This window comes from Centroberyx gerrardi, chromosome 20, assembly GCF_048128805.1.
Source record: "Centroberyx gerrardi isolate f3 chromosome 20, fCenGer3.hap1.cur.20231027, whole genome shotgun sequence".
Taxonomy (NCBI): Eukaryota; Metazoa; Chordata; class Actinopteri; order Beryciformes; family Berycidae; genus Centroberyx; species Centroberyx gerrardi.
In genome coordinates this window covers 21,295,343-21,310,294 of record NC_136016.1, presented here as the reverse complement: position 1 = coordinate 21,310,294, position 14,952 = coordinate 21,295,343, and the positions used below count along the sequence as shown (strand labels likewise).

At 42.1% G+C, this 14,952-nt stretch overlaps 1 protein-coding gene across 1 annotated transcript in view; it reads right to left on the bottom strand.

Annotated features, from left to right (window-relative positions):
• Window positions 1-3,576: 3,576 nt before the first annotated feature.
• Window positions 3,577-14,952, bottom strand: part of LOC139919887 (arf-GAP with dual PH domain-containing protein 1) — a 29,328-nt gene continuing 17,952 nt past the window's right edge. The window contains exons 4-11 of the mRNA XM_071909755.2: window positions 14,015-14,097; window positions 9,932-10,044; window positions 8,656-8,802; window positions 7,409-7,492; window positions 6,234-6,296; window positions 5,676-5,747; window positions 4,428-4,656; window positions 3,577-3,654 (exon numbers count right to left, since the gene is read on the bottom strand). Coding sequence (XP_071765856.1) covers window positions 3,626-3,654; window positions 4,428-4,656; window positions 5,676-5,747; window positions 6,234-6,296; window positions 7,409-7,492; window positions 8,656-8,802; window positions 9,932-10,044; window positions 14,015-14,097 — 820 coding nt within the window. The 3' untranslated portion in view covers window positions 3,577-3,625. The remainder of the gene's footprint in view (window positions 3,655-4,427; window positions 4,657-5,675; window positions 5,748-6,233; window positions 6,297-7,408; window positions 7,493-8,655; window positions 8,803-9,931; window positions 10,045-14,014; window positions 14,098-14,952) is intronic.

The window sequence follows — 14,952 nt, the reverse complement described above, 5'->3', positions numbered from 1 at the left end:
GAATTTTGACTTTTCCTAAACTCAATTTTGCTACAAACCAGCGTTAAAAACTTTTCAAAATCATACAAAGAAATAGCATTCATAATTACATTTACCCTTTTCAGCTGTTTCTCTTAGATGTCCAAAATCCACTGCCTGTCTGCATTATAAACTTACAAGGGTGTAACAACACAATGTGAGTTTTTTTATGCTGCTTTCTTGGCCGGGTCTCTTGGAAACCAGATTCCTAATCTCATTTTGATTTGTCTGGTAAAATAAAGGTAAAAAAAAAATGAAATAAATTGAAGTACAAAGTTCAATCTAATTGTACTGACATTGTGTTATTACATCCTTGTAAGATTAGATTATGTAGTAGGAGGATTCCCATTAAAATACCCATAAGGTCAATACAGTGGAATAAGGCCATTGTAAAGCAACATATTGTCAATGTCAGGTGAAAACCTTATATGTCCAAAATGTTTTCAGGAACTAAGAAAAACAGACACATTTTTAGCTTGACCACCAGGTATTTTTGAGTTTATTGAACAGGTTTGAAAGGGTTTTATAAGTCAAAGGCTCAAAGAATTTTCTCAGTCCATAGTGAACCATGAATTCCTCCAAGTGAAGCTAAAACATGGAAATTAATTAGGAGTGAGTGTCTGGTGTTTCCACATGACAGCAGCAACATGTCACCCATATATTCGGATTAAATGACCATGTGTTGTGTCAGTATCAGTATCAGAGCTTCTGCATCTGCTGCACATGTCAACGTGTTTGGAGGACATGACCGGACAACATGTGGCAGAGCTGGCCCGGGGCGCAGGGCTCACCCAGCGGGAGACATGGAGCCAAAATGTCAGCTTCCACACACACACACACACACACACACACACACTCCATGACCCCACCCTCAGGAAACTGTACGAAAAACGAAAAGCAGGAGGACAAAGTATTCCTGCGCTCTGGATTGTCACATTTTTCTATGATTTCAGGATCTGATTTATTATGAATTTAATTACTTCAATTACTACTATTACTTGGCTTTACAAGTAATCTGCAGTAATACAGCTAATTATTACCTGAGCACAGACTCTCTTTCCTCTGTGAGATGCGATGCAAATTCTCATTAAGACGGTTTTAATCAGATTAATAAATGTAATGTTTCTCAAATGGTGATCTGAGAACGGTTCTGTTAGGAAGAAAACACAGAAGATGCATCACATGTTGCGGTGTGTATGTGTCTGTATGAATGTTTACACTGCACACACACACACACACACACAGAGCTGACCATATTATCCTCATGACCAACATGGCGGCTGCGGAGCGAGGTCCCACCCGGTTTTAAACACTTCCTCTGTGGGTCCGACCTGGCTGCTGCAGCTCAGTGGCTCTCTGTCTCAGCAGTTTACCATGACAACCTGGTTGCCAACGACAACAAGCCGGCCAGACAGAAACAACATTGATTTACCCATGATTCCGTAAGACTCTGGAGCCTGTGTGTGTGTGTGTGTGTGTGTGTGTGTGTGTGTGTGTAGGCGTGGTCAGATCATCAGGAGACAGTTGCGCCACCAGACTTTCACACACCCTCCAAACACTGTGGGTGCCAACTGTAAATGTGCATATCTACACATAAAGGTTTCTCTTTATGAGCGATAGAGGAGCGCCACCTACTGGACAGATGAAAACAAGAGAGCAGCTGGCCTTTCTTTATCTCATTACCTTCCTAAATTGGAAAGTACCAGAGTAATACCCCCTCTCTCTCAAACACTGTGGGTACCAAGTCAACATGGCATGTGAAAACCTCATAACTCCAATTTTAGTGAATATTCATGTTTTCACTTCAATTTAAGGATTAGATGTTCCTCTGTGGGTTGAGATGATTCTACCATCATTGGGTGATCACAGTTTGAATTAATTGAGTCTTGACTTGATGCATGAAGAGAAGACTTGGGACTTGACTCTGACTTGTACTCTGATGACTTGAAAAGGTTTCTAAAGTCTTGACTTGAGATCTTGTGTTTGTGTAAATGACTTAGATTGAAAGTGATGAGATTTGTTCCAGCGGACGACTGAATTTAAATTCTGTTTTCTGAATTTGTATGGAATGATTGAATGTATTGAAGTTGAAACTGATTATAGAAATCAAACTCATGATGCTCTTACCAAGTTTTTATCCTATTAAAACCATATTGCATTGAAAAGTCCTAGATATTTAGTTTTCTTTAAGATATTAAATTGATACTGGACTCTTGATTTGTTCTGACTTGACTTGCTGTTCTACATTTAGACTTGAGACTTGTTCCTCAAGACTTGAGACTGACTTGGGACTTGATCAAAGTTGACTTGGTCACACCTCTGGGAAAAACTCAAAAATACATTGTGTTCAAGTTAAAAACAAGGCTGCTTTCTTAGCTTCCTGAAAGTTGATATTTTGAAGATACAAGGTTTTCACCTGACAGCAACAATATGTCAAGTTCTCCATTTTGATGTGATGTAGGAGCGCCATCTACTGGCCAGGTGAAAACAAATGAGCAGCAAGCCTCTCTTAACAGCTTTACCTTTATAGATAATAAAACACTGGAGTAAACACAACAGACAAACCAAAGAATTCCACTTGATTTCAGATTCATCTGTATTGATTTTAAGATTTTTTATGATGAAACAATCTACCACTAGGATCAAAGGATCAACACAACAATGTGCCTTTAAAACAAGATGAAAAAGAAAGAAAATAAAACAATTGTTGAAGTGTTACGTCATATAAATTACAATCCTGTCACATTACAATCCTTTGAAGCAGCATTCACTGTCTACGATGATTCAGTATGTACAACAGTCCAAATAAATAAGAGAACAGCTGTCAGATCGTGTTGTAAAATAACTCTGTCCGGATGCAAATCAGGAAACTCCAGCTACATTAAGAGAGATGGTGATCATTTGGAGTTTGTGTGTGTGTGTTTTTTTATGCATATTTGTTGTTAACAGCACCTTGTAGATTCAGGTTCAAGCCAGAGAGAGATTCAACCTCACAGCGTTCCTCAGCGAAACGAAAACATCACAAGTCCACACACGGTAAGCCACTGTCATCGAAACTGTACATTCAATAAATTAATTATGCATTGTCTTCGTTAAGCAAACAGTGAAATGACTCTAGATTACATAATTACACTAGATTACAGGTAGGATGAACCATTCACAAGACGTCGCTGCAGGGGAAGAAGTCCACATGGCAGAGGGAGGGAGGGAGTGGGGGGAGGCGTGTTTGGCATGAGAATGTAGAGCACAAGGTTGGTAGGCGCAACAGTGATGACATCATCTGACCTTTGGCCTCTGATCGCTAACATTTAACCCCATCAGGAGCCATGAGTCCCATTACAACTGGAGTATAGTACAGACAGACCCTCCTTTTTCTCTCATTTTTTAAAATCTCGCTCTCTCTCTTGTTTGATCAATCATTTTTCCTCGTCCCGGGCTCCCTGTATACCCACATCCCCCCCCCCCCCCCCCCCCCCCCCTCCACCCCCCGCCTCCCCTCATGGTCTCTGGTCATACAGTCATACATCATCATATACTGGGTTGTCTCTCTGATCTGAATGAGACCGGGTCAGTCCAGCTGAGTTGAGGCTCGATGAAGCCCCAGTCTTCAAGGCTTGTGTTTAAAATGGGCTTCCACTGCAAAGACAACCAGATAAAATAAAAGTTATACATAGCAATGCACAAAAGGAACAATTTTCCTAAAGGTTCGTCCAGTATGGGTTTAACTTCTATTCTAGTTTAACTCTTATTCCCAAAATATGACACATATTCAGTGTTTTCCCAGAATCTTCTTTTCAGAGTGGAAAAACCTCTGAAACAGCATTTAGACCATCATGGGACACTAAAACTCTCCACTGAAACCCAGACTGATGAAATTCCCAAGTCTACATGTAGATTACCAAGTCAAGTCCAAGTCAAGTCCATGTCATTAATGTCAAGTCTCAAGTCTAAATGTAGAACAGCAAGTCAAGTCAGAACAAATCAAGAGTCCAGTGTCAATTTAATATCTTAAAGAAAACTAAATATCTAGGACTTTTCAATGCAATATGGTTTTAATAGGATAAAAACTTGGTAAGAGCATCATGAGTTTGATTTCTATAATCAGTTTCAACTTCAATAAATTCAATCATTCCATACAAATTCAGAAAACAGAATTTAAATTCAGTCGTCTGCTGGAACAAATCTCATCACTTTCAATCTGAGTCATTTACACAAACACAAGATCTCAAGTCAAGACTTTAGAAACCTTTTCAAGTCATCAAAGTACAAGTCAGAGTCAAGTCCCAAGTCACCAGAACCCAAGTCAAGTCAAGTCTCAAGTCTTCTCTTCAGCAAGTCAAGTCTCAGGCATTTCAAACTGTGACTATATCTTCAGACACCATAACAAATGACAGGACAATTCCCTCTACCTGCATATTCCTGAGGCCTCATTGGTCGATTGATGACCCTCTGGAAGGCCGCTATCCAATCCCGTTGCTCAGCTTCGGTCTCGCAGGCGAACAGGAACTTCCTGTCCGGCGTCACGATGGTGATGCCGTGGTTCCAGTGGTACCCCTGGGTGGTCGGGGGCAAGCCGGAGAGCACGGTGTAGCTGTTCTCCTTGCTGCCGATGAACACCTCGCCCCGGGCGTAGGCATCCTGAGAGAGAGAGAGAGAGAGAGAGAGAGAGAGAGGGAGGGAGAGAGAAAGAGAGAGAGAGAGAGAGAGAGGGAGAGACAGAGAGAGGGAGAGAAAGAGAGAGAGAGGGAGAGGGAGAGAGAGAGAGAGAGGGAGGGAGAGAGAAAGAGAGAGAGAGAGAGAGGGAGGGGGAGAGACAGAGAGAGGGAGAGAGAGAAGGACAGAGAGAGAGAAAGAGAGAGAGAGGGAGAGGGAGAGACAGGGGGGCAGAGAGAGAGAGAGGGAGAAGAGAGAGAGGGGGGAGAGACAGAGAGAGGGAGAGAGAGAAGGACAGAGAGAGAGAGCGGGAGAGAGAGGGAGAGGGAGAGACAGGGGGGGCAGAGAGAGAGAGAGGGAGAAGAGAGAGAGAGAATGATAGAGGGGGGAGAAAGGGGGAGAGACAGAGAGAGAGAAAGAGGGAGAGAGAGAAGGAGAGACAGAGAGAGAGAGAAGGTGGAAGATTGAAATTGGGAAAAAACATACACAATCATGAACAATGAGCGTTTTAATCTTCTTTAATGAAGTACTAATCTAAATACAATATATACTAATATAAATACATTGCTGTTTCACCACTCTCTGTCGCTGATGGATATAACACAACAGTGATTCATCCTATGCCAGTTGATGGAAGCTTCTCCACTGTCTGTTCTAAACAGCCGGTGTCTGGTAGCTCTTTCCTGGTCTCACAGGAAGTGATGCGTTTTATGTTTCCGGTTTGTTTGGAATAAAAAGAAGAAGAAGAACTGGGTAGTTAGCATGAGCAGCGATAGCCACCATGACTGAACAGACAGAGAAAAGAGAAACTCAAACTGCATCAACAGAAAATCCAAGCTCCGCCCACACTGTTTGATTGACAGGTGATCTCTGGGAAGTGCAGTGCAGAAACACCAGAATCTCACAGATTACCACTTTATCGTCAAATTAGTGGTCTGTTCTCATAAGGAATGGGAAACTAAAAGATCTACAAAAAGTGGAGCAGGGAGCAGGTCTCTTCTCACCAGAGGATCTTTGAAGTACATGAGTCTCCTGTCGTCCATAGTGAACCACCTCTTCTTAAAGCCCTCTGTGTGCTGCGGCAGAGCCAGAGAGAGAGATAAGATGGAAAGAGGAAACAGAAAAGGGAGTCAGTGCATTGTGAACAAAATGAATCAGGTTGGGGGTCTGCAGGGTGTCTGCAAGTTTCATCATTTTAAATCTTCTCCACGATCTTTTTAATGCCAGTTAGAATGAAATGTAACACCAATTTGGCTCCTGAAATGAGCGTGAAAATGAAAAAGAAAAATACTTTTGTTCTATTAGAGAATGGGTCTACATGACTGGACTGGTTTCTCACTAGAAAAGCATTGTACCAAGAAACCGCAACATTATTAAAGGCCTCTAAAACTGAATTTAAGATTACTATTCAAGGACGTTTGAGGCTTTGAATATAAGCAAATTCCAGACAAATTCAAGACATTTTTCAAGACTTTTTCAGGACATGCATAACTTTGAAAGTGAATTGTAATCAACATTTTTAACATTTATTTCCCTCTAATACGTGTAACAGCAACACAAACCTTTGGACCTGTTTTCTCCATAAAGCCTTCCTTCATGAAGTTTCGGGTCAGTTTGGGCACCAGCTGAAGAGCGCAAGACGAGAGAAAACCATGAGAGAAGAAAAAAAAACATGCTTGAAATATAAAACATACTTAGTTGACAAGAGCGACTTACAATGAGTGAGCGCTTAAGGCAATTTCCTTTTTAGTCGACAACTAGATCTGTATTATTATTAAAGGTGCTATATGTTGCATTTTTAAACATCAATATATCATTGTCAAATTAATTGTGATACCTTGGTAAAATTACTGTAAACAACTGAGACCATGGTGGAGATGACTGGCACCACTGGTGTGAGATAGAGGCATCTCACACCAGTAGTATTGTTAGTGCTATTATTTCTCATAATGAAGACCACATTTCCCCGTAAACGCTGTTGCTTCTGTCACAAAGAGTGTGTTGCTATCTGCCCCTCCTCCCTCTCCCTGGCATCGCTCCTGTTTTCCTCTGGTTTTCTTTTTATACTTTCCTGAAAAGGATCAACATGTTGGAAGTGATTTCTCCATCTTCCTTTCCCCTCCTTCCACCATCTGCTGCCAGAAACTCTTTCAGCTTTAGCTCAGTTTGCTCTGGAAGAACAGAACCTCTTCCTGTTTTGTGCCGTAAAGCGATCCAGCAGATTTCCCTCCAGATCCACCAGGTGGAGAAACAATGGAGGATGCAGAGTAGAGTCAGGTGGAGGCTGACAATCTTCTCGATGATGGTCTTGCTTATTTAGAGTAATTATACTCAAGTTTCAAAATTAATGTGACAATGATTTACTGATGTTAAAACTCTACATGTATCACCTTTAACGAAATCTTTCAAGATGGATGAGGTTTTGCAATTCTAATGCAACTTAACTGACTCAAAAGAGGAAGACAAGATCAATGTTCAATCTATGTTAAAGGAACTCAAAAAGTCACCCAAAATCTGGTAACAATTAATAACAGCACTGCATAATTAGCCAGTGAAAAACTGATGATTCCTGGTGGTAAAACTCAGAATATGAACCTTACTCTGGTGTTACTGTGTCATCTTCCCCATTAGAAACACTCATTACCACTGTTATCTTAACCGTACACCTTTGACGGTATTTCTCATGACCACCAGCTCCTGTAACAGCATGGTGGGTGATTCAACGTGTCGCCCTCACCTCCTCGTCACTCGCTCCGGGGAAAGCCACCTGCAGGTAGTGGAACCTGGCCGCTCTGATAGCATTGAACCAGTCGACCATCTCCTGCGGGGAAACAAAAACACCGTCAGTGAGATTCACACAGGAGAGCCAGGACATTTATTCACCCCGGGCTCTGTGGGAAGAACGAGAGCTTTTTGAGGTTTATCCACTGATTGAATTAAAGGTATCGCTGCTACACAGAGAGAGGTGCAGTGAGGAGCGTCTGTGGGGTGCGGATGCTGCAGCGCTGTCGATACTCCAGCACAACACCAGGATGACGGTGACACCGGATGAACCCGATGAACCCAAAGCTTTCTGTGACACAACTTGACCAGCAGAGGGAGCAGTACGCTCTCTCTCTCTCTGTTTCACTCTCTCTCTCTTTCTTTCTCTCTCTCTTGAATGACTATTAATCTCTGTCACTTTTTCTTTCTTTCTCTTTATCTCCTTTCTCTTTTCACTGACTATCTCTAACGCTCCCTCTCTCTCTCTCTCTCTCTGTTGATAGACTCTCTCTCTCTCTCTCTCTCCTCTCTCTCTCTGTCTCTTCCCTTCATTCCTATTTTCTTCATAAACCCCAGAGGAGCAGCAGTGTTGTGAAGCAATGATTTGTGTGCTCAGCACTATAACAACCCCCAGAGAGAGACAGAGGGTAGACACACACACACACGCACACACACACACACACACACACACACACACAGACACAAAGCTACGCATGTCATGGTGAGGGTTGAGTTAGGGAAAAGTCTTCACTCAGAGTCTCTGCAGGTTTCAGAAAGCCAAATTTAACGCTACTCCTTTTCTAACGCTACCTGGAATTCAATTTAAGACAAATTTAAAAACCAAATTATTCAAACAAAGCTGGCAAAACCGGCCTATTTTTCAGTATAAGAAAAAGGACAATGGGAAATTAATCGTTAAGGGACATGAAGACCAACTGTGTTAAAGTAAAGCAGATAGGCTGCATATTGTACTATAAACCTTGTTCTGTGTTAATCTAACAGTGGACATGCAGTGCAAAGAAACCTGATTGCATGGTGAAAAAACTAAGACTTCTAATAACTGCGTTTACAACATTTTAATACATTTTAACGCCTTAAATTTAGATAATGTAAGACTTTTTCAGACTTATTAAAGATCTTGCAGATACCCTGTCACAAGTACAGTAATACAATTAGTGTGAGTGTGTGTGTGTGTGTGTGTGAAATGTGTGTGTTGGGTACCTTGGCGTCGCTGTGGTAGACGAAGATGTTCCTTGTGCTGTTGTCCTTCAGGTAGGTGATCTGCAGGCCGCAGGGGTTGCCGATCTTGGCCGGCTGGAAGGTGGCGTTGAGCGTTTCGATTTTCATCATCGCCTTGGGCTCCCTGGCCTGGGTGGAGGGGGGCAGGGAGAACACACGGGGGGGACAGGACATTTTAACACAGTAGGTCCTCTTGCACACCTGAGTATAGACCTTTTTCACAAACATGGGTGACATAGTTCCGCTTCATCCTAGCATTTTATAGATCGGTTCTCACCATTGCCAGCAAGAAGCCAGCTTTCTGTCGCCTTCAATGTTGTCTGTGATCACTTATTTTGAGTTTCAACATAGTGTATAACACAATACAGGTGTTGTCTTTGACATATATTTCTGTTTCTGTTGTCAGACTATAAAAAAGTGATTTGATTCAGGGTCACAAAATGCTAACAGCCCAGAAATTACCGTTAGCCTTGGTGATGTGTCCCATCCTCCCCTAATTGAGACGCTGCAGATTCACCCTATTTGCCTAAATTAAATTCTGCTGTCTGGTATGGTCCCTGGCAGGAAAACATCTCCACCCACAGGGAGTGACAAATCAAAATCTGTCTCCTAAACAGCGGTGAGCAGCGCTCCGTCCAGAGAAAGCTGGACTCACCGACATTAGATCTTCTCCTCTCTCATCTCCTTTGGTTTAAAGCATCACAGACCGGCCGGGTGGTAAACATGAGCTGTGTGACGTTTACTGACCTCACTGCACAGGATTTCATGAAAAGCTTCAACATGGAAAAAATGTCACAATGTTTGTTATTGTGACATTTCTCAGGTATGACCAGAGGGTCGATGATTTTGTAGTGTAATACATTTCAAATTGACTAATTACTCACTTACTGTAGGTCTGCATGTATGAATAGGTTTACCAATAATTGGTGCAGTTCTAGTTATCTGATATCAATGGAGCGTCTGAGGCAGACTGCTTTAATTAGTTAAAATGTTAGAATGCAAAGGAAAAAAAACAGTTACTGCCTCTGTTTCCTCCCTATTTTGTAGTTACTGCAATTTTTAACGCTCTAAAATAAGAGTTTAGAGATGAGATGGACTCAAAATGCTTATACACAGGATAGATGCCATGACAACAAGCCCAGGCACAAATTCTTCTACAAAGAGGAATTTCGCTAAATGTAAAACTGTTCAGTTGGAACTGGCAGGCTGGTGTCCGTCCGCGGCTACACAACCCAGCGGACCGATTCATCCTGCTTACATCCTGCTTGTTGAAGTATTTGAGGGCTCCCTCCCTCTCCGACAGGATGAACTTTCGGCTGAGGAACTGGCCGTTGTCTCGCCCTCGTTTCCATAGAAACCCCTCTCGGTACCCTGGGCGGAGACGGAGGAAGAGAAGAGAGGGAGAGGGAGAGGGAGAGGGCGGTCAAAAACCCATCAGAGGAGACAGGAGAGATGTGGAGAAACTGGACGATGTAAGACGATATGTCAGAAAAGCATTTTGAAATCAAAGATCATTTGAAAGAGGAAAAGGAGAAAAGAGAGAGAGAGAGACAGAGAGAGAGAGAGAGAGAGAGAGAAACAACACAGCCTGACATCCAAGAAACAAGCAAACAGGGAGGGAGGAGAGTGGGAGGAAATGCAGCATAAGGCGACACAGACAGAGATTACGTTGCCTCCGTGCCAAAGAACATCCTTTTCCATGTTAATGATATGCTGTTCTATTTATAGCCTGTAATGTCTCCTTTCTTTTTCAGTCTATTTCGGAAAGAAGTCCTGCCTACACAGTCTGCCGTTCTGTCTTTTTTCCAATATGTTTCTATTTCTGTCGTGCTGCAAAGTATTTTCTTTCAAGTCCGGATCTATTTCTGTGGGTTGAATGGGAGGAAGATGTCTACGCATAATGAGGTGGCGCACCAAAGGAGTGACTCATTTACATTTTAGCCGTTTAGCTGACGCTCTTCTCCAGAGCAACTTTACGATGAGCGCGACTGTCGAACTTCAATTCTTACATCAGCATTAAAGAGAGACATTGTGCCCAGAATGATCATGTAGTAAAGTGCTAGGAAATGAGAGAAGCAATTATAAAGGTATAAAATTGTTTTTTAATTCATGCAGTTGGAGTATGTAGAGGAGGAAGATATGGAGGAAGGAATCTGATTCGGCGGAAAAGGGGCGTGATGTAACCTGCCCACTGGCGGCCATTTTTTAGGTCTACATCTTTGCAGCAATGGCTGACAACAGCTGGTTGTATTTCTAAACTTACAACTCGGCCGACTATTGAATAGACGTGATTTGTTTCTGTGCTGTTTTTGACTGGGAACTGATCATTTCCCAGCCAACATCGATTTTGCGTTGTCTTGCTAGTTAGCTTGCTAACTATACCATCACTGTATTGTTGCTAACACATCTAATTTATACAACAGCTAACATTGCTACTATCTTGCAGTGGCTGGTAGTTGCATATTAACATTAGCATTAGCTTCTTTGCTTGGTTAGCTTAATGGCTAGTTAGTTAGCTAGCTAACAAAGCCAAAAAGCTTTTACCCATTTCTTCAGATTAACTGAGCTGACTCCTCTCAAACTTTGAGTGTTTTGAAGTAGAGACTATGGTTAAAGACAAGACTGATACTGTGTCAGTAAACTAATTTTGTGTTTAGAAAATGTTGTCTTGTTAGTCAGCTTGCTAACTAACACTAATGTGTCTAGAGTTATCATCACTGTATTGTTGCTAGCACACCTAAAACACAACAGCTAATGTTAGCTGCCGATTAGTGGCTAGTAGTTGTCAACATTAGTATTAGTTGCTTTGCTAGGTTAGCTTGCTGGCTAGTTAGCTAACAAAGCCAAAACCTTTTTTTTTATTAACGTGTTTCTTCAGATAACTGAGCTGACTCTTCTCAAGCTACAACTCAGAGTGTTTTAGAGTAGAGATTAGGGCTAAAGACAAGTTTACTGTGTCACAGTAACCTACATTTGGAAATAAATCTCTTATCGGACCATTCACTTTTACAAGATGAGTTTCAGTTTACAGCGGCTGTCCTGACTTAAGTGGAGTGACTAATTCAATATACTGTAGCCTGCCTGGTTCACACAGATGCACAGTCACACACACACACACACACACACACACACACACACTCTCACAGATATATGGGAAATTGTAGATAGTGGTGTGTAGATGTTGACGGTTGGTATATTGATTGGTAGATTGGTATATTCCATTCCGTTGTCGTTGCTAGTGTGTTTAAGGCTGTGTTTTTCTGTGTGTGTGTGTGGGTGGGTGGATGTGTGTGGGTGTGTGGGTGGGTGTATGTGGGTGGGTGTGGGAGTTGGTGAGGTTTTAAGCTGATTTTAGTGACTTTTTCCTCTGCTGTGATGTAAGATGTTTCTTTGAAGAGCATCAAAAGTCAGAAATCTCACAGATATTCCCCCGTCTATATCTGCATCTTCCGCTCCACCTCATTTTTCCTTTGTATCCCTTCCCTCATTTCCATTTCGACTCAATCACACTTCCTCTGTTCTCTCTTTCTCTCTTTTCTTACTTTCTGTTCCCTATTCCCCTCTTCTTCTTTCTGCGTTCCATCTCTCTTTCTGTATTTTTTGTCATTCCCCTGTTTTTTCCTGCTCTGCCCTCCATTCCCATTCTCCTCTTCCCTATCCCTCTACAACGTGTGTGTGTGTGTGTGTGTACACGCTCTCTCTCCTTTCGTGTCTGACTTTCTGACATGAAACATTCACCTACACTGGCATTACCTCATCGATCAATAGCCCTCCTTCTCCCCTCCCTCGCCTCCTTTCCTAACCCCCTTTTCTCTCCTCCTCTTCTCTGCACACTGGATCAATGTTGACATTGACCGCTGTGGAGGCCAGGTTACTCCCAATAGTCACACACACACACACACACACACACACACACACACACACACGCACACACACAGTAATGTAGCAGTGAACAGCTGATGCCATGCACATAGTGATGAGCAATACACAATGCAAGTATAGAGACGACAAAATTACCAAGTGAAGCCTTCTGTGTGTGTGTGTGTGTGTGTGTGTGTGTGTGTGTGTGTACGCACGCTCCTCCACTCCGGCTAATGATAAACACATGAGGTCATTGCTAGCCAATAAGAAAACTCCATCTTTAACAAGACATGAAATGTATACTCACAGAGACAGACACACACACACACACACACACACGTACACATACCCTCTACACACAAATACACTCACCATCCATACACACACACACACACACACACAGAGAAATAAACACAAGTTCGCACACAAACATGCCAACAACAGACACATACGCACACATAAACACACCAACACACATACACACCTCACACACATTCATGCACACACACACACCTAGCATCCACACAAACATACATACAAATGCACACATCCGCCCAGAAACGCACACACACAACCAACCAACCACACACACACACACAGATAAACACAAGTTCGCACACAAACATGCCAACAACAGACACATACGCACACATAAACACACCAACACACATACACACAACCTCACACACATTCATGCACACACACACACCTAGCCTCCACACAAACATACATACAAATCCACACATCCGCCCAGAAACGCACACACACAACCAACCAACCACACACACACACACACACACAAATATGCACAGTCTCAATGGCAGCTGTACTCTATAGTATTCCCTTGACAGTGACAATTACAATGTCACTGCTTGAATATGATGACTCAGCGTTAAATTGGCCAACAAATCCGCAGCCACTTAAAGAAGAGGGATGAAAATGAACGTTTCAAAGTCGTCAATGAATGTTTCGGCGTAATTGAATTCCTGATATCGGCATCTTCTGGGAAACGTTTGTCCAAGGAGGTTTCAAGGTTCTGCTCATCGGAGGGTAACTGATGCAAGTCTGACAGGACGACAGACCCGTCATTTTCTCTTCTTTCAGTAGAGATACCTTGGAAACTCTTCTGCGTGTGTATGTGTGTGTGCATGCGTGTGTGTGTTCTTGTATTTCTATACTTATGAGGGCCAAATGTCCTCACACACAAATTCTGCTTCATTTAAGGGTAAGGATAATGGTAGTTTAGGGTTAGGACTTGGGTGAAAGCAAGAAAGTAAGAAAGAAAGAAAGAAAGAAAGAAAGAAAGAAAGATAAAAACAGGTAAGTAAGGATAATAATAAAAGATAGAAATAGAATGAGATTAGAATTAGGTTAAGGTTAGGGTTTAGGGAGTGTCTTCACAAGTATAGTAATACAAATTGTGTGTGTGTGTGTGTGTGTGTGTGTGTGTGTGTGTGTGTGTGTGTGTGTGTGTGCTCACCTGCAGAGTAAGGCTCCTGTTTCTCGATAAACTCGAACTCGTTCCTCTCGTACCTCGCTCTGATCCACTGCTCCCTCAGCAGCCTGGAAACACAACAGCAAACACAGTCAGCTTTCACATCAGCAGAATATTCAGTAAAACACTGCGAATATTCTCTTTCCTTTCCTTTTTTTCGATAGAGACGACCAATCGTCTCGATCATGGTCTCATTTATTTACAGTAATTATAGAAAGGTTTCACGATTAATTTGCCAATGATATACGTATGTTTAAAAATGCTACACATCACCTCTTCCTCTCTGACAAAAGAAAATGCGTAACTTCTGTTTGGTGGTAGGGTGTTCAAATTATGCTCTAAAACATTATGCTGTAAAACTGTGAAAAGGATCAGGGAGGAGGAAGTGATAATGTTAGCATCTTTCCTTTTGTTGTCACTCCTCCAACATGGCAGTGTGTCCCTGCTAACCACTGGAAACCACTCTGCAGGCATTCAGCGACAGGCATCAGACACATGTTTCACACTCAAATGGATTGTCTAAGCTCCTCATACAAAGACTAGCAGTTTGTGAGAGAAGAAAATGACTATAACAAGTGTTTTGAAGCTGTGAGCGGTTGATCTGCATCTCTAGACACTGGAGCAAAAATGCATCTATTTTTGAGTTACTGTAGCAGCTGAAAATTGAGATTAATCACAATCAGCAATTCCCAGCCGTTGATAATCTACGTTTGCATGAAGCGATTCATTCCAAAATAAGATCTCCAGTATTTGAAAAAACTTCTCTTAGAAAATGATCACTGGCATGAAGGTACAACTCATCACTAAGCTATTAGCGATCCTAAGACCATTACAAAATAGCAACAGCTGAGAATGAAATCATCCCTATTTATGAAATATGGACTAATAAATTTAAGGTAGCAGTTTTTTAATGGATTATAGCA